Consider the following 24,836-nt stretch of genomic DNA (forward strand, 5'->3'; position numbering starts at 1 on the left):
AAAAGTTTTTCCTAATATCCAACCTAAACCTCCCCCACTGCAACTTGAGACCATTACTCCTTGTCCTGTCCTCTTCTACCACTGAGACTAGTCTAGAACCATCCTCTCTGGAACCACCTCTCAGGTAGTTGAAAGCAGCTATCAAATCCCCCCTCATTCTTCTCTTCTGCAGACTAAACAATCCCAGTTCCCTCAGCCTCTCCTCATAAGTCATGTGTTCCAGTCTCCTAATCATTTTTGTTGCCCTTCGCTGGACTCTCTCCAATTTATCCACATCCTTCTTGTAGTGTGGGGCCCAAAACTGGACACAATACTCCAGATGAGGCCTCACCAATGTCGAATAGAGGGGGACGATCACGTCCCTCGATCTGCTCGTTATGCCCCTACTTATACATCCCAAAATGCCATTGGCCTTCTTGGCAACAAGGGCACACTGCTGACTCATATCCAGCTTCTCGTCCGCTGTCACCCCTAGGTCCTTTTCCGCAGAACTGCTGCCTAGCCATTCGATCCCTAGTCTGTAGCTGTGCATTGGGTTCTTCCGTCCTAAGTGCAGGATACCTCTTTACCAAGTTCTTTCATGATATGTTTGCATCCCAGGTTTCTACCCAAGGTTACTTCAGATTTTAATCTTAACTAATCGATATATCTACCAATATGTTTTCTGAAACCTCACAGTTCTCAGCAGGAATCCTACTTCCATACCATGGATCTTAGAAGGGCCTTAGCCTTCTACTTGGATAGGACTAAGCAGTTTAGGAGATCACCTAGACCAGGAGTCTCAAACACGCGGGGTTATTTTCTGCAGCCCGCCAGCTCCCCGCAGTACCCCCACCCATCCAGCATTTACCTAGAGCCTGCCCTGCCCGTGCGCTGCTCTGGGAAGCGGCCATGGCCTGGGGGAGGGGGGGGGGGCACAGTGGTCTGTGTGTTGCCCTGGCCGCTCTTCCAGGTACCTCCCCCGAAACTCCCATTGTCCGTGGTTCCCCGTTCCTGGAGAAGGATGACAGATGTACAGAAACATACGAATTTTTAGACAGTTCCAGTGTCAAGGTATTTTGTTTTTGGGTGTAACTGCCTTACTGGTGTCTCTTACAAAGATAGCTACAAAAAAACCCAAACTTATTTCACAGCAGCATTTTACGGGTCTATTGTGATGCTCTCAGCCTTAGAGTCTAAGGAACTTATAGGAGAACATAGATGAGAAATTCAGATTGTTTTTTAAGGTAAAAATCAGTTACGTTACTACATTTTACTAGGAGCAAAGCAGAATGGGGTTCTAGCCCTTGCTTTGAACTCCATAAAGTCCAAATAGAGTGCAGTGTTTGAAGTCTATGTTTAGTGGAGAAGAGCAAGAGAAAGATCAAAGATTTTATTAGAACTACATGAGAGGCACACAGGAAGGTAGTCAGTAGTTTATGTCAAAGCATGATACTGTTTGCCCCAATCTGTTACCTCCTGATGGTATCAACCTGTGTGACTCCACAACTGATATTTCAATTTAGATTTTCTGAGTGTGCTACATAGTAAGTTGTGGATTGGTTGTCTGTGGAGTTGATCTGCCTTGTGGTCATTTTGATCTGTACTGTAGGCAGCAGTAAGGTGGACTGTTTGCCCTGTTTTCAGTACATTAAGGGGATCTGCACCAGCATAGGAGATTTTAGCACAAAGTAAGATCGAGTCCATTTATTCAAATGGAGACGCTGAATTCATGTCAAGGAACATGTGTGAAAGAGATGTAAGAATATTTTCTACATGCATCAATAAGAGTAGTTAATAATAAATAATATGCTTTTTTTTCTTCCCCAGTAGCATTCCTTTAGATGAGAGATCTGCCATCCTTAAAAAGTTATGCCAGTCTTGTAGTATTTTTCAATTAGATGTTTGTGCAGTATAGTGCTTATCATACTGTATTCCAGGTTTCAGTAAGTGGGACGTGAATTGTGTATGAGGTGACTGGGTCCTTTGGTTGGGGCCCATAGAACTTATTTGTGGCATCATTTGTGCACTGGCAACATAATGTGATGTCAGTTAGTGATGTCTTTCTAATTCTTATGAGGCATGTACGCATTGGTTGCCACTCGGCATCTGAGAACATTTTTAATATGTAGTATAGTTCACAAAGTGTTCAAAGGAGTGAAAGAGCCAGGTAGATTTTATATAATAAGAATTCAGAGTGCAAAGCATTTGGGAACAAAAAGTTTATTTTCCTAATGTTCCTGAGGCTTCAGAATGTGACCTGCTGATTCTTACAGGTACATTCTTACAGAATTACAGTTCTGGGCACTGTACTGTTCTTCAGACTTTCATGGCCAGGTTCATGGTTAATGTAGGGTAAGACTCTCAAACAATAGAAATCCATATGGTAGGTTCTGAGCAACAGGAGATCTTGCTAAAACACCACTTTACAGAAATACACTGCTGAAACTGCAGGGCATTGTCCTGGTTCTGTATAAAGGCCCAACAGCAAGGCTTCTCTTTGAACATAACCAAATGCTAATATCATTGTAGGATAGCCCCCAGCATACTTTCAAACAGCACCCAGCTCCAGGTAATCTTCTCCCTTTGGCAAATCAGATCTTGTTTCCATAAACTGGAATGCTGGATAAGCTGCCTGATACAATTTGTCACATAGGTAGATAGCTATTTAGCAAGCTGTACAATTATTTATTTATTTTACCCTTCCTTACTTGTAGAGAAGTGTGCTGGCTGGCAGATCATTAGGATGTTAAAGAGCTGTAGTGAAGCTCAATTGGCTCAGGAGAAAACTTTGTTCAAGTCTCTTTTCTGTCATGGTCTCTCCTTTGTCCTGTGGCTTTTCTCTACTCAGCCTGTTCTCTATGGTTGGTCCCAAGGACTTGTGGAACTGTTTATTTTCCAGTTCCAGATAATAACCAACCTTGCTAAGTAAATTGTTCTCAAAACTGTTACCAAAACTTTTCACTAAGAGGAGCTACAGCAGTGTTTCTCAAAAAACTAAATCAAGTTAGTCTTTCCTGATTTGGTACCAAAGCATCCCTAAATATGGCATGATTTTCCATGGCAGGCTGTCCCTAGGTAGCTCTTCAGGTGGTTTTTTTGCTTTTCTTAAATTTAAAACAAAATTACAAATCTGGCTGCTGCCTTTTACCTCCAATAAGTGATAGGTTTTGTTTAATGTATGTGTGTGTGTGTACATGAAGTGACAGGCAGTTTGAAGTATACAGGAAATAAAGGCCCTCTTTGAAGGGATAAAAGAAAATGTGTTTTCCACAGACCAGTGTTTCCCACAGTTCTGGACATGTGGGCTGCTTTCGTCTCTCAGCAGCTTCAGAGGCAGATCAGCATTTTGGCTCCCCATGCTCAGGCCATGCCTCCCTGTTCTCCCGTTCGCTACCAGATTCTCTGCCTCTGTGGGAGCAGATGCAAACAGTTTCTGTTCCTCCCACCCTTTCTTTGCACTTTGAGCTGTTTCTGCCCAGTTTTTGGGCAAGGGGGGAGCAGTGTTCTCCATTTCTGACATTTCTCTTCCTCCCTGGGGCACTTAACTCTTTTGATGGGTAGGGGATTAACCCTCTCTGACCCTCCTCTGTGGCATCTCCCTGCCAACTCCTCTGCCTCTTTCAGGCTTGGCAGAGCAACGAAGACAGCACACTGTTAAATCAAAGCAGTGCTCTGTTTGTGAGGCTGCCATCCCAGGCGCAGCAGAGGATGAGTTATGCCCAGCCTGTGCCCAGCCTTTCATCCCTAACTCCATTATGTCCTGGGGCTAGGAGTTGAACAGGAAGGTGGGGTTCCCAACCTATCAAGGCAGCCAGGACTCCAGTTGGGGTGGGGGGAAATAGACCAGGAACCCCTATGCAGAGCAGAGAAAGGCTCTAAAACTAAGGAGAGTCCTGACCACTCAACTCAGGTGGTAAGTCCCAGGGGACCCCTATAGAACAAAGAAAGGAGGCTTGCATGGCCACAACCTCCACGCCCATTCAGTCTGTGCCCTGAGTATCCTGGGGAAAGAAGCAGGGCTTTTAATCAGCCCTGCTCCCTCCCAAGCCAACCAGGAGGGCTCCAACAACGAGTTCCCCTCTCTCCACTCCCAGGGGGAATGGGACTCAGTAGGGAGGATTCTGAGACAGACCTCTCAAGAGGGCTCCAGGCCCTAAAGAAGACAAGCTGCAAAAGGCATCACCAAAGCTGAAGCAGACCTTCTACCATCCCAATCCACACAAAAAAGGTTTTTAAAAAGTGAAGGAAAAGCACAAATCTAGGATATACGAGTCCTCTGACTCCTCTTCTTCCTACCCTTCCTCCACTGAGGAATGTGAGCTTATCTGGCTCTGAATCCAAACAAGATGTAGGGGAAATGCCTCAAAGGTTTTTTTCCCCCTGAGAAATTTCAAACTATGTGGAACAAGGGTTGTTTACATGATTCAAGTACATCCTGAGCAGGTTTCTGAGAGTGAGCTTCAGAGTAAATTTCTTCCCTCAATCCTCCCCAGAGACTGCAATTACCCCTTCATTTGTCCTTTGAGGAAGTGATTAGAGATAAATGGAACAAGCCTGACAAAGGCAAGCACATTAACAAGAGCAACCTCAGGCTGTATAATATTCAAGAATCAAAAGGCTCTATTGCAGAGACACTGAAGGTGGATGCCTCTGTGGCATCCCTCGCCAGAGATATGGTTATTCTCTCAGAAGGGGAGTTCTAGCTTAAGGGCCCCATGGATGGAAAGATGAAGGCCACTCTCAAAAAGGGTGCTGAAGCTTCCGATGAGTATCCCTAGCAGCTACCCATGTCGCAGGCCGAGAGATGTGTTGGCCACCACTTCCCACAGCCCCCATTGGCCTGGCACAGCGAACCGCAGCCAGTGGGAGCTGCGATTGGCCGAATCTGCAGGCACTGCAGGTAAATAAACTGTCCCGGCCCGCCAGCAGATTTCCCTGGTGGGCTGCGTGCCAAAGGTTGCCGATCCCTGGCCTAGAGAGACCTCAGCTCCCCTCCGCCCCCCATCTACTTTGTGACACAGATCACAGGAATGATCTTCATCAACCATAGACATGTGGGTCAGTGAGACAGGGATACTCCCTTGAGCTGAGGGCTCCACCTTATCCATTCTTCATCTTGTCACCCAGTTTCAACAACCACATAAAACACAATCTGATCCAGAATAAAATATCTCATCTTCTGGATATGGAGGTGTTTCCTCAGAAGACAGTTTCAACAGGTTCTACTCCATCTCCTTCATTGCAGAGAAAAGCATGTGGACTCAACCAGTGGATGAAGAAAACGAAGTTGTGGATGGAGATCCTGGCTTCTACAGTGTCATCTCTGTTGTAGGAGACTTCTTGATTTCAGTAGATCTAGCCCGTGCATATCTCTGTATATCCTCAGATTGTGCCACAATAGACTTCTGAGACTCACTGATGGCAGGAAACATTATCAATCCCAAACACTTACGTTTAGCCTGTCCTTGGCCCTCAGGGTTTTTACAAAGAGGTTGATAGGGATAATAGTCTGAGGAAATAGTTGTAGGAAACCCACCTTTCCATCCTTTTCTGGATGACATTCTGATTAGAGCTCCATTGTGTTCAGCAGCACACAGGACCACATCTCAGACATTGAGTCTTGTCCAGGTGCATGGCTTCATCAATTCCAAGAAAAGTTTCCGGGTTCCATCCACCAAAAGAACCCACCAGGGCACAAAAATCCTGAATAGCAAGTGTCTACTTTTCATTAGAAAGGTTTCAGAAAATCCAATAATGTATCTTCTTGCTCTGAGTTGCCAGAGACCTACCATAGCATTATGGCTCACACTGCTAGGACTCCTGGTGTTGTGCATTGGGATCACTCCATGGCTGCAGACCACACCCCAGAACACATGAAAAATCAAGTATGGGTTCCGACACAAGTGTTCAGTTATCTACAATGGTGATCAATCCACAACAGTGTCCCCACAGGCATGCCCATCTGCAATTCGAATTTTTTAGTCCTCACAAATGACAGCAGTCGGAAGAGCTCACTTGGTGACCCAAATAACCCAGCATCTCTGGAGCCTAGAGGAAAAGGATCACAGTGTAAACTTCCTATAGCTGAGAGCATTTGGTAAAGTTAGCTCCTTCCACCCTAAGAGGAAACCACACCGTGGTTCAGTCACACAATTTGACTATGGTCACATATTTAAACAACTGAGAGGAAACAAGGAGTCTGACACTACATGCAGAAGCAGTGGGAACAAGTAGATTGGTGGAAGAGTTCCTCCTTTTTTTTCAGAGCAATCCTCATAAAAGGCAGCAGGCACAGGATTAACCATTCTGAGTGATGCCTGAATCAAGAGGTTTTCGATCTCATCATTTGGACATTCTTCCTCCCTTCAACTGACTTGTTCACCAGTCATGCAAACAAAAAGAGGCCAAAATGCTTCACAAGGCAGCGTACCTCAGAGCCGTGGGGACACACATCTCATTGCACAGTTGGCTGCAGGACCTACTCTATGCGTTTCTACCCATTCCATTACCAGGGAAGATGGTAAGAAAATAAGATAAGAAAAGGCAACAATAATTCTTATAACTCATTGGCCAAGGAGACCTTGGTCCCTGACCTGATAGAGCAGAAACTGTAGCCCTTGCTTCAGTTTCCGTGGAGGACCAGACATCCTCTTGCAAGTTTTTTTTCTTCATCTGGACCCAGAATGGCTTCAACTAAGAGCCTGGCTACTTATAGGGAAGCACTTGAAGGTCTCTGCAACAAAGCCCGTTGCCCAATCACATCAGCCACGTTATCAGAGGCTCGTTCACCTGCACATCTACCAATGTGATATATGCCATCATGTGCCAGGAATGCCCCTCTACCATGTACATTGGCCAAACTGGACAGTCTCTACATAAAAGAATAAATGGACACAAATCAGGCATCAAGAATTATAACAATCAAAAACCAGTCGGAGAACACTTCAATCTTTCTGATCACTCTATTACAGACCTAAAAGTAGCAATATTACAATAAAAAAACTTCAAAAACAGACTCCAATGAGACACTGCTGAATTGGAATTAATTTGCAAACTGGACACCATTAACTTAGGCTTGAATAAAGACTGGGAGTGGATGGGTCATTACACAAAGTAAAACTATTTCCCCATGCTTATTTCCCCCACCCCCCGCCACTGTTACTCACACCTTCTTGTCAACTGTTGGAAATGGGCCATCCTGATTATCACTATAAAAGGTTTTTTTCTCCTGCTGATAATAGCTCACCTTAATTGATCACTCTCATTATAGTGTGTATGGCAACACCCATTTTTTCATGTTCTCCGTGTATATATATCTTCCTACTGTATTTTCCACTGCATGCATCCGATGAAGTGGGTTTTAGCCCACGAAAGCATATGTTCAAATAAATTTGTTAGTCTCTAAGGTACCACAAATACTCCTCGTTCTTTTTGCTCATACAGACTAACACGGCTACCACTCTGAAACTTGAAGGTCTATTTGTCCTCCAGAATCCAGACATTGCTTTCATATAGGAGAGTATGAACACTAAAATCATACTTCTCCACTTGGTCCAGATTCTGTAACTGGTGCCAAGAGCACAATATAAATCCCAGAGATCCTGGAGTTTCAACCATTCTGGATTTTCTCCAGGAAATTATAGACAGAGTTCTTCAGTCCAATAACATTGCATGCCAGGTGTCTGCTCTTATTAATGTGCAATTTGCAGGATCCTCAGCTCCCTGGCATACAATCCAAAGCAGATTTCTTGGAGCAGTCCAACTAACCAGACCAGCAGTATGTGAAATCTACAAATCATCAGAGATTCATGTCCCGGAAGAGATCAAAGCACACTCCACAAGATAGCAGCTTCATGGGTGGAATGAGCCAGTGCATCCACTTCAGAAATTTGTAAAGCAGCCACTTGGTCTACAGCTGATACCTTTACTAAGCACTACAAGCACTATCATCTTTGACAGGAAGGTATTGCAGGTTGTAGCCTAGAAATAATATAGATCTTTAAGTGAGCTCATAAAAAGAGGGTACTTCTGTTTCCATAACCCTCCCTACATCTGATCACTGTTCACTATTTCCCAGATGTCCAAATTGTGAGAGATGCGGGGCTACAGAATGGAAAATTTCTTACTGATAATTTCCTTTCTGCTAACAGCTTCTCCTACAATTCTACACACCCTAGATTGCTTGGGAGGATCAAATATTTTGTGGAATCATTAACACAGGACCATTTTTCCTTGGTCTAATGTGCATACTTATTTCATTGTCTCTGAAATTTTTTGTGAATGATGTTCTACAAACTTTACAGCTTGCAAATAATTCATCTGGCAGCAGGATCAGAGGGGGTGTGGCCAGAGCATGTGGAGGCACAAGGCTGGTCCTCCTCCATGAAGAGGCAGAGAGAGAAGAACAGCCCAGATGTCGAGAATTGAGGGAGACACAGATAGCAGAAAGGAAATGATCAGTAATAAATTTTCTGTTCATGGTGGCTGCTCCCTTCTCCCCATTTTTTTGTTTATTAGATCAGGAAAACTGACAGTGGGGGTGTGGAAAATAATAATTTAAAAGATAGTTAGAGAATGGTGTCAATTGATACCATAACTTACTCCTTTAAATTCCAGTGATTTGCCCATAGTTGGTATTTGGATCATTAACTCTTCTGGTAGTGCAACATTATAAAATAAATGCATTTATGTAAGGAAACCCAATGGAGAGTTCAGATTCTTAGCACAACTTGGTTATGTTGAACCTTTTCACAACTGGTGGGTAAAGACTTAAAATAAAGTAGGATTATAACTTGCATTTTGGCACCTCTAGCAAAAGCTCTGAGTCATTTTTGATCTGCAGAAAGAGCAAGCTGAATTTCTCTGAGAAAGGAAAGACATCTAGTTGAAGGCTGTATGTAGGGTGTGAAGGTGTCATGAATTCCTTAATTCACCAAAGTGTATTGTTGTGCTCCGCAGAGAAATTAGAGTTAGAACAAGTTAGAATTCATGGACCACAGGTCTGATCCAGCATGGCAATTACTCTGCTCTTATTTCAGAAACAGCCAGCAGCAGCTAGAAGTCTGGTCAGTTTAAAAGCGGGGGCTACAGAGAGGAACAAGGCTGCTATATGCCAGCTGTTTGTTTCCTGACAGCAACTATGTCTGTAACATATTAACATAATTAAAATTAAATCAAATTTAATTAAAACTATACAGTGGAAAAATAAAATAAAAAGTATTTATGATAGGAAAGCATCTTAAGGATTTTTCCTACTTGCTTTTTTGTCCTTTTATTGTTGCATAACTGTAAAGGACAGACATGTCTAGTTACTCGTAGCCTGTTCAGGTATATTGAAATAAATGCATGATTTAAAAGCCCTGCTGTTTTCAAATTTGCTCATTTGAATGCACTAACTGCAAATGCAAGTGTTGTCCAATTTCCCCTATTCCTTTCAATTAAAGATTGACCTCTGTCTTCACTGTGTCCCTGCAGTCGCAGCCAGGCAGTATACCTCTGCTAGGTACCTCCAAGGCTCAGCACTAACAGCCGTAAACATACCAGTTAGAAAAAAGAAGCTCATAGCTTGACAGTGCACGGTTTGATTTGGCTGTTTTTTATTCCTCCACTGTTGCCCTTCCTACCTAATACTGACATATTCAATATATTTTTCATTCTGGTAGCTGAAGAATTCTCTGTGTCTTTTTCTCTCTCTTTTTTTGTCTGTTCTATAAATTCACAGCCAAGAACTAATTCCTCTAGTGAAACCTGTTGTTGCACCACTGATTCTCTAATGCTGTAAGTTCTGAACCAGATCCACAAAACAGAAAATAACACAAACTCTCCAGATACCTGACATATCCAACAAATGTCTTCTATTTTTATATGTAAAATATTGCAATTTATACTCTTCTAGGTGATAACTAGTGCAGAAGGTAGAGATAGATGTATGTGCCGGCTGTAAACATGAGAATAAAAAAGGAAAGATGGTTTTTGGCTTGCTTTTTGGATCTGTTTGCCTTTTAAAAAAAAATTTAAGATCAACGAGCAAAACTACTTCTGATTTAACTCTTACATATTTGGCAAGCTTAATAAAGGACAAATCAAAGCTAAATCAGGGGTATTTACAACAACCACAAATTTAATCCGAAGTGGGTACTTAAATGCTCGTATAGTTCTAAATTATGTTCCTTCCAGATGGTGAATTAATGTAATTTTAGCAGGAAGTGAAGTTGCACAAATATGCAGTATTTAGAACACTGGCTGATTTAATGTTTCTGTACCCACCAAGGCACAGATGTTGCTTATCATTTTAGTGTCAGTTGTCTCTCTCTTTTCAATTATTGCAAACTGAGGAATGGAGTTTGTAAGGCATGGAATAGGGTGGGGAAGAATTCAGGGCAGTAAATCTTGATTCATGTCTAGATGACATCCAGTTTTTATGTCACCATCTCACCCAACACACTTAGGTGCTGAGGGTGATGGCCTGCTTGTTAAATGTGACCGTATTACATCAGTGCATCATGGACTGTGTCATCTGCTAGTTGGTTTCCAGGTGGAGTTTAAGGATCTGGTTTTGGCCTATAAAGCCCTAAATGACTTAGGACCTGCCTACTCTCTCCCCATGGCATACTTCTGAAGCTGAGATCAGTGGAGGTGCTGAGCTGGAGACGACTTGGTTTAAAGGAAAGGGAGCTTCTGATAGGTTGTTCTCTGTGATGGGGCCCCAGCTTCAGAATTCAGTTCCTGCCTTGTTCCAAAATAGCTTGAACTGCTTGAGTTTAGGGGCACATTGCAAAGCACATCTATTTCCCCAGGCTTTTGGGGAGTAGGGAGAACAATAAGGGTTGTAGAGTGGTAGTGCTGAGGGTACTTTATCTTCTCTTGGTTGGATATTTGTGGTGATTTAAGTAGGCAAAATTGCTGGATTTGTAATGTCTAAGAATGGCAGCACATATTCTCTGCTTCTCTCGCTTTCACTGGTTGCAACATAGACGGGGACTGTTAAAAAACTGACTATTTCTCTCTGATTCTATTCCTGGCTCCAGATGAAGGTTAGAGGCTTGGTCTGAACTACACTTTCTGAGTATGGTGATCTTGGAACAATATGTCAGCTGGGGATTGCACTCCTTATCACTACCACTCCTCCTGCTTCTCATCCACACATGCCTGTTCTACCAGATACTGTGGAGTGATTGGTGTATGAGCTGGCTCTGCTGGCTTTATGCCTGCTAGGCCACAGCAGAGAGATTCCCAGGCGGAGTCTAGGGGACGTTCCCATTCCCTTTGCACCACTTGAGCAAATGAAGCACAGCTGTCCAGATAATCTGGCCCTGTATACTTAAATATCTGTTGAGGGCACCTAAAACTTCTGGTAGGTGTCTCTTGGTTTTTGAACAAATCAAAATAAATATTTACTCTATTTCAAAAGTAATAATATTAGTGATTTAAAACTGATTTGATTAGCAGATGCTAATTCACACAAACAGAGAATTTTGCCCAAGACCTTCTGTCAACTAAAATGTATATACATTATATGCATTTTTTTTGTATTTGTACAGGGCTTAAAAGGTGATCCTGGTGATCCTGGTCTGGCTGGTCCTAAGGGAGAAAAGGTATTTGTGTGTGTGTGTAAATTCATTAATATTTAGCCATTATACTATATATATAAATACACACAGAGGGAGACATATTGCACACAGAAAACTGTTAAAAGAGCATTACGGTTGCAAAGATGAGCGCTCAAAAATTAGGAAATAATAGAATTAAGGTTGCCTGTGAAAATTCAGTTGGGCCTCCTTGTGTGTATTATGATATAGTCTTTAGTTACATGATCACATACTGTTTTTTCCACAAGACCCCTGCATCAGTGTGCAGGATGAAAGGTGCTCACTGAATGAGCAGTTACTTAATCTTTGATTTTATCCACGTTGTGTGGCCTCAGCCCTAATTTATTTATTTATTTACACTATCCAATGCCAGTTCTGTATCCAGAAATATTAATTTCTATATATATTTTGTTACCAAGAATATTAGTTCTTATACACTATACTTTTCATCTTCATAAACATAACCATGACTTGTGACTGTCTTCTATTGCTAACTTCCACTCAAGAGCAGCCATCCTCTTGTCTTCTCTTGATCTCTCAAATGTTAAATATGATATATCAATGTATTTTATAATTCTAAATATAAAATACAAATTATATTAATAAAGAAACCAACAAGATCTGTACATTAAGGATCGTGAGATATATATTTTTATGTAGTATTTAATGTATTCCTCAATCTTCCCCAAGCCCCCTAAACCCATTTTTTATGTCATCCCTTGCTGTCCTTTTTCTAGCTTAGGGCATGAACCTCAGGGTATGAGGATCTAACTCTACAAACACTACTCGCATGAGTGACTTTACACATATGACCAATCTCATTGAGTTCAATGGGCTACCTGGTGTGCATTAAATTAATCTTGTGCAAAGTATCTGCAGGATTAGTTTCTGAAACAGTACCTCTTTGGTCAGGGGCTTGTCATTTTGTATAGCTGTAAACTATCATGCACATATGTGGCACTACAGAAATAACATTTCACATAGACAAGGTGGGTGAGGTAATATCTTTTATTGGACCAACTTCTGTTGGAGAGAGAGACAAGCTTTCAAGCTATACAGAGCTCTTCTTCAGGTCTGGTAAAGCTATTTTATATTTTACATATGCTTTTGTGAAGTGAGACCATGTTGTTGATCAATATGGTATCAACCGTACTTACGTTTCTTTCTGATATCCTCTAACTATGTGTAAAAGTAAAAAATGTGTAACTGAACGAACTGCTGACTACCCTCTCCCCCTGATTTTCCTAGGGAGATGAAGGGCCTCCAGGACAAGCTGCTTTAAGGGTACGTACTCCAGAAAACAAAGGAACAAACAATAAAAAACAGTGGGAGGAAGGAAACCACTCAAGAAGTGTGGCTTTTTTTGTTTCTTTGTTTCTAAACCTCTTTCCTGTTAAACAAAAAAGCCATGTCCTTATTTCCAGATGTCTGTGCATTTTCTAAATGTCATATTTATCGGTAGGTAATTCCCTATAAGATGGGACACTCACTTCTTAGTTGACACTGAATAGGTAAATGGAAATGTATAAACATCAAAAAGAAAATAGCAATAGTCAAAACATCCTGAAGACATTTCCCACACAACTTCAATGAGAATGTCCTTTTTTAACCTGCTGGCTTGTAGCATGTATGTTACCAGTGAAAGAACTAAACTGCTGATTTTCAGTAAAAGCTTAGAATGCAAATGAAATTTGCTGTCTAAAGATAATGTGAGTATTCTGTCAGCTAGCTCATTTATTAAGCATTCAGTTGAGGCTATTATACTGTTGTTTCTGTGATATAATACTGTATTTCTGTTTTCAAAATATTGAAACTTGACATACAAGGCCTGATTTTGAGAAAGTTGAAGAGTAGCCTTTGTGCACACAACTTTAACAATTGTTTGTGAAATTTGCTTGTGCAAATGGAGGATTTACATGTATAATAGTGATAATTCCACCAGAGTTGGTATGCAGTTACATGTACATAAAATGCATGAAGCTCTTGGGGCTCATCTTTCTGAAAATCACACTCAAAGTCTGAGTTAAGGGGCACAGCTGTGATGAGGAAAGACATTCAGTTTGGATCTCACTCTACATAAAACGAGAGACAGTTGCTGGCAGGATGTTTTATGTTAGGGGTCCCCTGTTTTTGAACTTGCTCCTTCACTTGGTCTGCCAAATATTCTATATTTGTGAATCTTCCAAGGAGGCTGCAAAACCTTTATTTTCCCTTTCCCCCCGAAAGCTGTCGAGGAGGGAGTGGGTTGAGGTAGAGGTATTTATGGTCAGTCTGTCATAACTGCTATGGCAAGAGGAGAGGAGGGACTCTGCAATAGCTAGTGCCTAACCCACTCAACAATTTAAATATTAGAACCAGCCCCTGGAAATTGATCCAAAATTGAACAGGGTGACAATGTACAGCCTGGAGCACAGCAACATAAGAATTGCCTGGATAAAGTGGATCAGTCCATTTACTTCGCAAAAAGAAAAGGAGTACTTGTGGCACCATAGAGACTAACCAATTTATTTGAGCATAAGCTTTCGTGAGCTACAGCTGACTTCATCGGATGCAAATTGGTTAGTCTCTAAGGTGCCACAAGTACTCCTTTTCTTTTTGCGAATACAGACTAACACGGCTGTTACTCTGAAACCATCCATTTACTTCAACATCCTTTCTCCAGCAATAGCCAGTATCAGCTACTTCAGTGGTAGATAAATTTCATAGAATAATCTGCCCATACTGAAAATCTGTTCCCAAACCGTTGCTAGTTAGTTTGGCTTTTGGCCTGAAGCTCAAGTGCTTATAGCCGTACAAAAAGTCTGTTTTTTTTATTCTTTACTAGTATAACTGGATACTCTGATAGGTAGCTTTTTGGCCTATCATGCTTAGGAACTTAGGAATACCCATATCGGTTTAGTTCAGAGGTCCATCTTGTTCAGTATCCTTTCTGCAACAGTGGCTAATACCATATGTTTCAGAGGCAACTGTGAGAAACCCTGTAGTGGAAAATCGTGGAACAATTGTCTCTCTACAGGAGAAGTTTCTTCCTAAACTCTGTCAGCGAGTGGTTGCCTGATGCTCTGAATCATCACTTTCTAATTCTATCCAACATCACTGTGAATGTTCTTATTAGCTATATAAACATCCAGTCATTTCTGAAGATGGGACATTACTTGATATTTGGGTTTCATGAATGTATAATTATTGAGTGGATTTCTACTTGGCCTATGCCTTCAATCCTAGGTACAGCACATTCCATTAGTCTATTCTGGGCATGACAAAAGGGTGAAGTCACATGGCTAAGTCCTGTTTTAAGAATAGGGGGGGAAGTCTTATTGCCAGTTGAAAATGAAGGAAGGCATATAACTGGTGCTATACTGTGTTGCAATGAGTACAACAGAACCCTGAGATTGTGCATTTTCTTAACCACTGGTGGCCGCATGACTTCGATACAGGGTGAGTTTTTTACAGTTCATCAAAATGCTTTTACAGCTCATCATAATGCTTTTCTCTTCCTCCTCGCATCATCTCCATCTTACCTGAATTTAATTTGAGTGAGTAATTTTTTTATTTAGGTTCTAATTTCTTTCTGACTCCATGAAAGCTGGAAGACAGCATCCTCTGTGCTAGAGGAGAAAGACATGTAGAGCTGTGTATTGTTGTTTGTTGTTCAAATATAAAATATATTAATGAAAATCCATACTCTATACTGTTGGTCCAAATGTCCAAAATTTAAGTCTGTCATATTGCCCTCTTAGCCTTTCCCCTCACTCTGTCGCATCTAGCAGGGCACCCAAAGGGGGGGAGCAAATTCCACAGTTAATAGTGCTTCCTTGAAAATCCTGTGCCTCCAGCACCCACCTCCCAATTTAAACCAGGGGCACTGTCACTCAAATGCTTCGGCTAATGCAACATCATGTGGGGAAAGTTCCTTAAAGGAACCAGGAATTTGAAGATTAAAATCACCAGGTTAAATTGCATATGAAATTAATGGAAAGGCATTGCAGTCTGTGAAACACTGCAAGAAACGCAATTTAACTATCTTCTGTGAAGCACATAGCACTTGTGATCATGGCAAACCTACTACTACTAATAGTAGTATAATTCTGCATCACCTAAAGTTTGAAAGTTTGAGTGGTTTTATGCAGAAGACATTCTAGTAATTTTTGATGTCAGAGCAATGTTAGCATTGCAAGGCAAAAAGATTGCCAAATTCTTTCAAGTGTACAAGATAAAAACCATTTTTGGCTACTGCTGTCCGATGGCTGAGTAGTGTTTGCACATTGGAGGCACTGCTGCCTATAGAGGCTCGCTGTTTTACCCAGTGTGCTGAAATACACATTGAACAGGAAGGGAGAAAAAATAAAATCCTGCAGTTCATTGCCTGAGCACTGTTAGTGTAGATGTGGAATCACCTGACAGACCTTCTGAGTCCTGTCAAAGAGAAAAGAGCCTCTTGAGCAACAACATTTATCCCTTTTTGTTTCTGCAACTGTGTTACTAAAACCACATAGCGAATGATACCAAAAACAATGTGGATATTTGATTTTTCATTCATTCCCAGAATGAGATTGTAATCTAAAAAGCTCACAGCAGTCTCTGTACTTCTGTCAGGGTCAAGGAAGTATCAGGACTCCTGGTATTGCTACTGTTCCTGTGCTACTACCTTCCTTGTAACCTGCTTCCAAAAAGAAGATTTGAGGCAGGATGATAATTAGCAAAATCAGTGTCAACAGATGATTTCTTGAGCGAGTATATAACACTTGCTTCTTTAAGAGAAGCGGGCACCTTATGCCCCAGAAAGGAAATGTTGGCAGTCCTTTCCACTAATAGGTCAAATGTCTTCCTGTTAGATTTTATCAGCCAGAAAGAAAATGGATCCAAATTGCATTGTGATAGCTTGAAGCTCCCTGAGCATCTACAGAACCTCATTGACTGATGCTGCCCAAAACTTTCCAGAAAAGGCTTTTGTTCTATGGAACTGAAAGTTCTGTCTGAATCAAATAACATTACTCCCAAAGTAAAATGAAAACTCCTCACAGCAAGGGTATTGATGTTGTCTGAGTGAAGACAACCAAAAATAATCATGTTTTTTTTTTCTCTCTCTACACTCTCACTCACACACACACATTCTACTGATCAGGATAATGTAGATAGCATGATGAAAACAAAGGTAAAGGTGTACGCTCCATATTTTCCACCTTAATTCTCAGTCCAAACGTGAGATCCAGAGTGTGACCAGCTGTTTGCATTGAGTCAGCCAGCCATCTGAGAAAGCGCCATGGTTTTCATGAGGTCCTGAGCTAACCCAGAAGAGCCATCATCCATACTGACATTGATTATTGTGGGTGACTTCATTCTCAGCATCTCGACAGCAGAGAGGATTTCATTCAGCTCAGCAAGGCCTTCTGAGATGCAGCAGGAATCTATATGCTAAAATCTACTATATCTCTGCTGTACCTGGAATTTTCATAGTAGGTAGGTACAGTCTATCAGATCCAATTTTGGAGTAGGAAACCTCCAGGTCTCTTGCAGTCATGGAGATTCAACCACCACCACCTCCCGTGTACTGATGACAAACTGAACACCTAGCTGGAGACATCTGGGCTAATTATTGTCCTGCAGATCTTGAATATACAAGCAAAATCAGGCCCCATATTTGTAATAAAAACATGGGAGGTAGTAACCTAATTTCTAAATCTTGCATTAAATAGCATAAGCTGAAGGAAAGGGTCAAAGTTTTCCAACGTTACCCCCTACTAATTCCCTGTAGAAAAAGCAGAAGAGGCATCCTAATGGAAGTCCTTCCACAACAAGATTTTGGAAGTGGACAGCACCTGATGTTGGATGCTGTCATGCAGATGATGGATCAAGTAGAGTAAACATGGATGTGTCACCTGTGTCCATCCCCATAAGACAATCTCCCATATTTTCAACCTGTAGTGTCTCAGTGTCATAAAATGATCCAAAGTCTGATTGGGGTCTAAAATATCAGTGATTTGCTTGTTTGTTTGCTACTGTCTATTGATTAGTCTTGTCTTTGAAGGAAAGAATGGAGACTGGACTGAAGTTGGTGATTTCATTAGCATAAGTGATAATTTGTTGGGAGCAGGCTGAACATTACATGTTGGTGGTGGAATTTTGCATTTTTTTCTGAACTGAATGACTGAAATCTTTGAAATTTGCCTTTCTTCATTAATATTCAGTTACACTTTACATTATAGTAGATGCCTGTTACACCGTACAACCTGGCCTCTTACTCCTCTGTATGATCAGTTGAAAGTTGACTCATTCACTGTGTCCCATGTGTTTCTAAGCTAATTGGATCGTCACAGAGTCTAGTCACTAGTCTTTAGGGTCCAGACTAGTCCTGAGAGGCACCCTCCCCTAGTGTAAGCTCATCCTTTCTGTGTGTGAGGTTTATCAACATTTCAGGCTGGGCAGATTCCCTTCTGCTCACTCTCTCCTGCATGCCCTTCTTACATGTGGTGATGGGCTGCCCCTTGCTCTTAAATAGAGTCTGACTCCTTGTCATCTGCTCCACTAGGATTCTCCAGCTCCTTCTCCATTTTCATGCTCCACTTGCCAGCCCCCATTGTCCATGGGGGTGGGTCAGTAGCTAAAAGTCTCTCAGTCAATAGCCCCAGATTGCAATCTTGATGACTCTTGGTGACAGACTTTTAGTCTGGAGTGCAATATGGTAAGCCGCTGTCAAGCAAGTTTAGACATCTGTTCAACACATCATACAAAATGGAGTTAGTAACTGGATATAGATATAATCCAATCTGATTGCACCGCTGAACTTTTTTCGTATTGTTCTGGCATTTTTAAGGCAGGATATGTGGGAAAGAATATCAGAAATTGGGACCTATGCATCCATACTGAAATACAGTTTTTGAGGGAAGAAGCAGGGAAGGCGAGAACAAAGAAGTGAGGACCTGTGAATCCTATGCACTTTGTCCAGCATAAAAAAAGATTTTATATATAGGCTTCAGTTAGGAGGGAAAAAGTGGTACTTCTATACTAATGCACTGTTTACACATCCAAACTCTGATCACAGTCACAGAGAGGATGAATGTTTTTTCTGAAAATGATTAACAGTGAAATAGTTGACAAATTTGATATTCTAACTTGGAGATCCTTAGGCTTCAGAGTTAATGTTCTCATAGATGAGTGGGAGTAGTTTACACTTCATACAGATTCCTAGATTTTAAGGCCTGAAGGGACCATTAGATCAGAAGTAGAGAAGATGATTTTGAGCTTAAGACACAGGAAGGAGTGTCAAGGAGATCTGTATTTCATGTGCTCCATGGCTCAGGTATAGTCCTTGTGTGCCCCTCTCTTGCTAAAAAGAGACCACAAATCTAATCAAGCAATTAGAGAAATCTCGAACCTAAATTTTAGATGTGCTGACCACCCCCAGTTCCCATTTACTTCAGGTGGAGTTGTGAGTGCTCAGCTTCTCTGAAAATCAGGTCCAAGATGTATCAAGTTGGACATCCAAAATCAGAAGCTAGTTTTGAACTGCGTGGGCTTAACCTTACTGTAGCTTAAATCATTCATATTTATAAAACAGACATCTAAAGCTTTGAGATTTGTTGTTTGATGGAAGGTGCTATAAAGTGTTCCAGTCCAGATGATTCAGGCATAGTAAAACAACTTTAATTCTGCAGAAACTGATGATGCCCTCAGAGAAGTGCTAGTACCATCTGAAGAATTTCCACATACAGTAATTGTTAACTGAGAGATGAGGCAAGATCACCACAGCAACTTGAAGACAGATTACAACACTGCTTGAATAGATAGCGCAGCAAGAAAACTGTCACTCTACCGCTGCAAAGTGTCATGGGTGTCTACAAAAAGGCAAATGAGGTCAGGGACAGTGATTAGGGGAAAATCCAATCCAGTCTCTAAATCTTATGCTTCATTTTGTGATTTTTATGTAGCCATGACTTTATAATACATAACCTCAGACGAAAGATGGCTCATTCTGCCATAAATAAATAGTAGGTCAGATAATACCCGAGGTTCAAATAACACTGAATTAGGCCTGATAGCAATACTATTCAGATTGCTGTAGCAAAGACTGCGGTGTCAGTGTTTCAGTTATAAACCTTGTTAAATTCAAGGGGTTAAAACTCATCACAAAATAATATTTTGGGCTGAAGCTTGGCATTATTTGGAGCCATTTCTGATTTTTCCTACTAAGAAAATGTTTTGTTTGGTTATTTTGGTGATATGGAAATATAAAATAAATTTGTTCTTGGGTGATTTGGGGGAATAACTAAAATAAATTTCACTTTTAATTTGAAATTTTGTGAGGCAAACTACAAAAACAGAGATTCTGGACCAGATTTGGCACTAGCCTTTTTTGTGCTATTCATATGATCCAAAGGGCCTGGATTCTGGCTTTAACTTTCAAGCAGAGAACCCCTTGCAGGTGCAAAGCTAGCAGATCATTTCCTATGTTAGTCACTCTCCACCCCAGTGTAGAGGAAGTGCTCAGGAAGCAGGGTGACACTGGTGTGGCAGAGCTCTGCTTTACTATGCTCATCCTCCACTGCATGAGGTTTCTTGGAGACCATGCACCAGTGGTATAAGTTAAAGCAGGGCCTAGGCTCCCATATTCTGTGCTGCCCCAGGCCTAGCATGAGCTAGAGCAAACCCAGTGTTGCTCTATTTCATGCCAGGGATATGCCATGATAGAAACAGGGAGCTGTAAGTAGCTCCCTGACTCTCCACCTACACCCCCAACACTGAGCAGAATTAGGGTGCAGGGGATACTGGAGGGAAAATCCACGTTTTTTTCAACAAGTGTTTAACTATGCATACATGACAGAGGTAACCATAAGAGCCAGTACAGCAGTGGTGGCCAGCCTGAGCCTGAGAAGGAGCCAGAATTTACCAATGTACATTGCCCCCTGCTCACAGCACCTCCTGCCCACGATCAGCGCCTCCCCCTCCCTCCCCACACCTCCCGATCAGCTGTTTCTTGGCATGCAGGAGGCTCGGGGGGTGAGGGCAAGGAGCAAGGGCACTTCAGGCTCAGGGGACTGGGTGAGAAGGGGTGGAGTGGGGGCAGGACCTATGGCAGAACCAGGGGTTGAGCAGTGAGCACCCCCAGACACAAAGGAAAGTTGGCGCCTGTAACTTCAGCCTTGGAGTTGGTACCTATACAAGGAGCCGCATATTAACTTCTGAAGAACCACGTGGCTCAAGAGCCACAGGTTGGCCACCCCTGCAATACAGCATGGCTTGTAAATAATGCATGATCAGAATTAGTACGTGTGCCAAAATACATAATTACTCAATAAGCTATAACAGTCTTAACAGATAGATGAAACACATACCAAAATATTTTAACGAGAAATACTTCTTCTAAAGTTCCCCAAAATGTTTAGTCAGTTATAATGTATATTGACATGAGTCAAACTATGCATTGCTCTGAGAGATCATAATGGTCTGGAGAATCTGTCCAGTTAATAATACAAGTCTGAAAACCTTTCATAAAATCTCTTCACTGCCCTTCAAAAACCACCACCAACAACAAAACTTTAGGCATAGAGAAGAAGCAAAGAATTCAAGAGGGAATGCATGTGTCATATGGTTAAGTAAAGGTCTGATTGTAGCCCACTGAAGTCTAGGGGTTTGGGTCAGGCCCTAAAGCAATATGTTAGTTTGAGTGTTGCAAAGATAATATGCATGTATAAAGTTCCACAATATTTCATATATTTTGTTGTTTTTAATGTAATTTCACCATGCTTGAAATGTTTAGAAAAAAGAAACTGAATTAGAAATATAATATAAGCAAAGTTGAGAAGGAGACATAAAGATAAATTTAAAAGCGTCTGTGCATTGAACTTCTGTTGAAGTAAGTAGTCAAAAGGAGTTTTGTTCAGGGAGGGTTTCTAGGATTTCTTGCAGTATTTAAGTATATGCATTTGAATCATACATTATTACACAATAAGCTCTAATGGCTCTGATCACTACATTTTTAAGCATTTTTTTAAAAGATCTTCAGTTCAAGTTGTTATGTTTTCCTGAAGTCAGTGATTCATACATCTGCTCATGGAATATCCTTTACATTGAGTCCTTGATTATGGTAATGATTTGACACAGGAAATCCAAAGTTAGGGCTCATAGTCGTACTTCATTTCTGCCACTGTGTGTAGTTTGTAGTTTATAGTGCTTTACCTTTCTAAAGTACTATACAAGTATTAAAGGTTCATCATTGTTTTTTTATAACATTTTTTTAAAAATTTATAATAGTGTAAATTAGGAATGAAATTTTAATCTTCTCACTTTAGTTACATTTTATACCCTTAACATTATGTAATATACTGTCTTATATGTGAATATATTATTTTGTTTTCAAGTCCTAAAAATTAATAATTTCTATGATAACTAGTGCTATCTTTAGAGACCCTCCAGGGAATAAAAACCGGGGGTTACAGTGTTCTACTGCACAGTTTTGTCAAAATACAGAATTTAGGCTTAGGAAGGGAGAGACTGGTCTCTGAAATGTCACAGTTGGCTAAGCTCCTCTCTTCCTTTCTGGCATCACAGCTTAAGCCTGGGCATGTCATGTCAGAAGAGTGACAGGTGAAGGAAGGTAGTGCAGCGATCTCTCTTGTAAAATATATGAAAACTATTCCTCTTGACACTTGATCTGCTGCTTTTAGTTCCTCAGGAAAATGAGTGTCCATCTGTACGTTCTTGTGGATCTATCCCTTTTGGGAGTTATAAAATACTCATCCAGATGGCACCAAGTGTTTACACAGAAGCCAAAGGTTAAGTCAGTCACAAGCAAACGTACCTAAGACTTGCTTACTAAACAGATATTTGGAATGCTGGCTCTTTGGGCTTAGTTAAATCAAGCTCAAGGGAAATTCATACACAGATACTGTGCAGAGTAGTCAGCATGAGGAAATGGCAAATTCAGGTCTGGGCAAGTTCTGTGGTCACTTTTAGATTCAGTAAACAGACGATACACCAACAGCATACTGCAGCTTTGATGTAGCAGGTTATGTAATATTCACACAGGGATAAAACTGTAAATTATTTTATATCACAAAGTTTCAATATGCACATTGTATTTAAAACCTTAATTATTGAATAGTTAACTAACTGAAGATGTAATATACTGTATCCTTGAGTGTTTAATATTAGCTGTTTGAAGTATGCTCTTCACACCTAGTGGGCTGATTCTACAGACATTTTCTATGCAACTGGTCCTTTCACACATCCCAAAATGGGACTACTAGTGTGAAAAAGGATGTGCAGATTCAGGCCCTAAAAGGGAAATCCTGTTTATAAATGTTTCATCCAGTGTTATTCTGCCTCTTAAAATTAAAAACTGCAGGTGAAAGCAGACTGATTAATAAAAGAATATATAACTTGGAAGTGATTTTATATTTTCATTGTTTAAAAAATATGTCTCCAGTAACAGGAACCTGTATTTTAACCATTTCTGCCATTTAAATGGAGGTTATTAGAGTTCATGAAAATATTAACCTATCCATTTCTTTTGGGCTAGATGTAGTCATGGGATTATCTCCTGGTTTTTAAATGTTGTTTAAATGTGAGGGAAGACCCTGTCAAGGTAAACTTGTCTAGAGACGCAGATAATATTTCTGTAGTTTCAAGCTATTTTTATTTTTATCTCCTCTGCACAGTAATACAGGAGAGCTGGTGCTTAGGGCCAGAGGGAAGATTTATGTTTTGGTCTCAGAGAAGATTTATGTTTTGTAAAAACCTGCAGTCTGCTCAGTTGACATGGAAATGATTTATGTGTCTTTCATTAGAAGAATGATGTGAGAATAGTTCCCTGTTCCTTTCTATTACTAGTGCACTTCACTGTAAAGAGGCATTTCAAGTGACTCTCTTTCAGGAGTTTAAATTATGCATTTTTTTGGCTTACAAAATAAACCCTTGTCTAGTAAAAGTGCTAGGTTCATAAACTATGAATTTTTATGACATAGTTCTGTCCATTTCTTATTGAAATGATGGTCTCTGTTGAAAATAAATTAAAATAGATTTAAAGCTCCACTATCTGAAAAAGGTGTAGAAATTACCACACCCATAGGAAAATGAGATTATAGTTTTGTTTGCTTCACTAATATATTATAAAAATGTAGTAGGCCATATTTTGATGTAGTCTGATATATACAGTTAGGGCTAAATTCTGCTTCGATACTTACTGAAGTCTGTGGAGTGGTGACAGAGTAACCAGTGATAGAACTGGAGTCTGCAAAACACCTATTGATTTCAGTAGGAGCACTATGGGCCCTGATCCTGTAGCTGCTCTGCATATGGAACTTCCATATACTTCAGTGAGTTTTGAATGCAGGGTCAGGTCCCATTTAGATTAAATTAATCCCACATGCATATTTTAAAGAAATATTGATCGAATTTCCTCATAAAATTTGTGGTACTATAGTGAAGAAAGTAAATGTGACCTATAGTAGAACCCTGATTTCATGAACATTGATCTTATCTTTCTGCCATCCAATGCAACTTAAATCTGTCAGCCTCCTTTCAAGTGTGGTTTTGAAAAAGACAGATTTGGTGTGAAAGAAGAGATGCAGTTGTCACAAAGAAAAGTCAGGCATACTGTGTACATTTGTAACATACACTATAATTGAATGATTAATAAATTTATGCACTGTACCTTCTATAATTTTGAGATGTTCAGTTTTGTGAGCATTTCAATTTTTGCTCAATCCCCAATTAGTTCATAAAATAGGGGTTCCGCTATAAAACAATATATTGCTCATAGTGGGTCATTCATGGCATTTAGCCACAGCCCCGCATTAGAGGCAAGGCAGAGCAGCGGCACCCTGGCTCAGAGATAGTGTGCATGTTGAGGGCTTTAGGTTGCGCTGGAGTTCGCAACACCCCTTTAAAGGAGGAGTATGGCATTAAGGGCCTCAAGCCAGCATATCTAGCTGAGAAGTAGTGGAGTCAAACAAAACTCTGCTTACTTCCTGTCCCTTCCTTCCCCAATTTAGCCAATTTATACAGTGACAAACCCCTGTGGTTGTCTGAGCATAGTGGCTGTGATTCTTAGCATCCCATGCAAGTCCAGAAAAGGCTCTTTGCTCCCTCCAGCATGCAGCAGCCTTTTGTTACTTCAAAATTATGGTTGACATTAATGGTCACCTTTTAATCATGATAGTAAATTCCTGGTACTACTTGTGCTAATTAATGTCATTTTACCATTGATCCTTGCAAGAGGCAGGGCCATATAGTGCCTTCTATCCAAGTCAGGACTTCCATTCATAC

The 24,836-nt window shown here is 40.8% G+C and overlaps 1 protein-coding gene across 1 annotated transcript in view; it reads left to right on the top strand.

Annotated features, from left to right (window-relative positions):
• Positions 1 to 24,836, top strand: part of COL19A1 (collagen type XIX alpha 1 chain) — a 320,803-nt gene that overhangs the window by 136,716 nt on the left and 159,251 nt on the right. The window contains exons 14-15 of the mRNA XM_084624334.1: positions 11,523 to 11,576; positions 12,819 to 12,854. Coding sequence (XP_084480460.1) covers positions 11,523 to 11,576; positions 12,819 to 12,854 — 90 coding nt within the window. The remainder of the gene's footprint in view (positions 1 to 11,522; positions 11,577 to 12,818; positions 12,855 to 24,836) is intronic.

Source organism: Lepidochelys olivacea (genome assembly GCF_965140295.1).
Source record: "Lepidochelys olivacea isolate rLepOli2 genome assembly, chromosome: 3".
Taxonomy (NCBI): domain Eukaryota; kingdom Metazoa; phylum Chordata; order Testudines; family Cheloniidae; genus Lepidochelys; species Lepidochelys olivacea.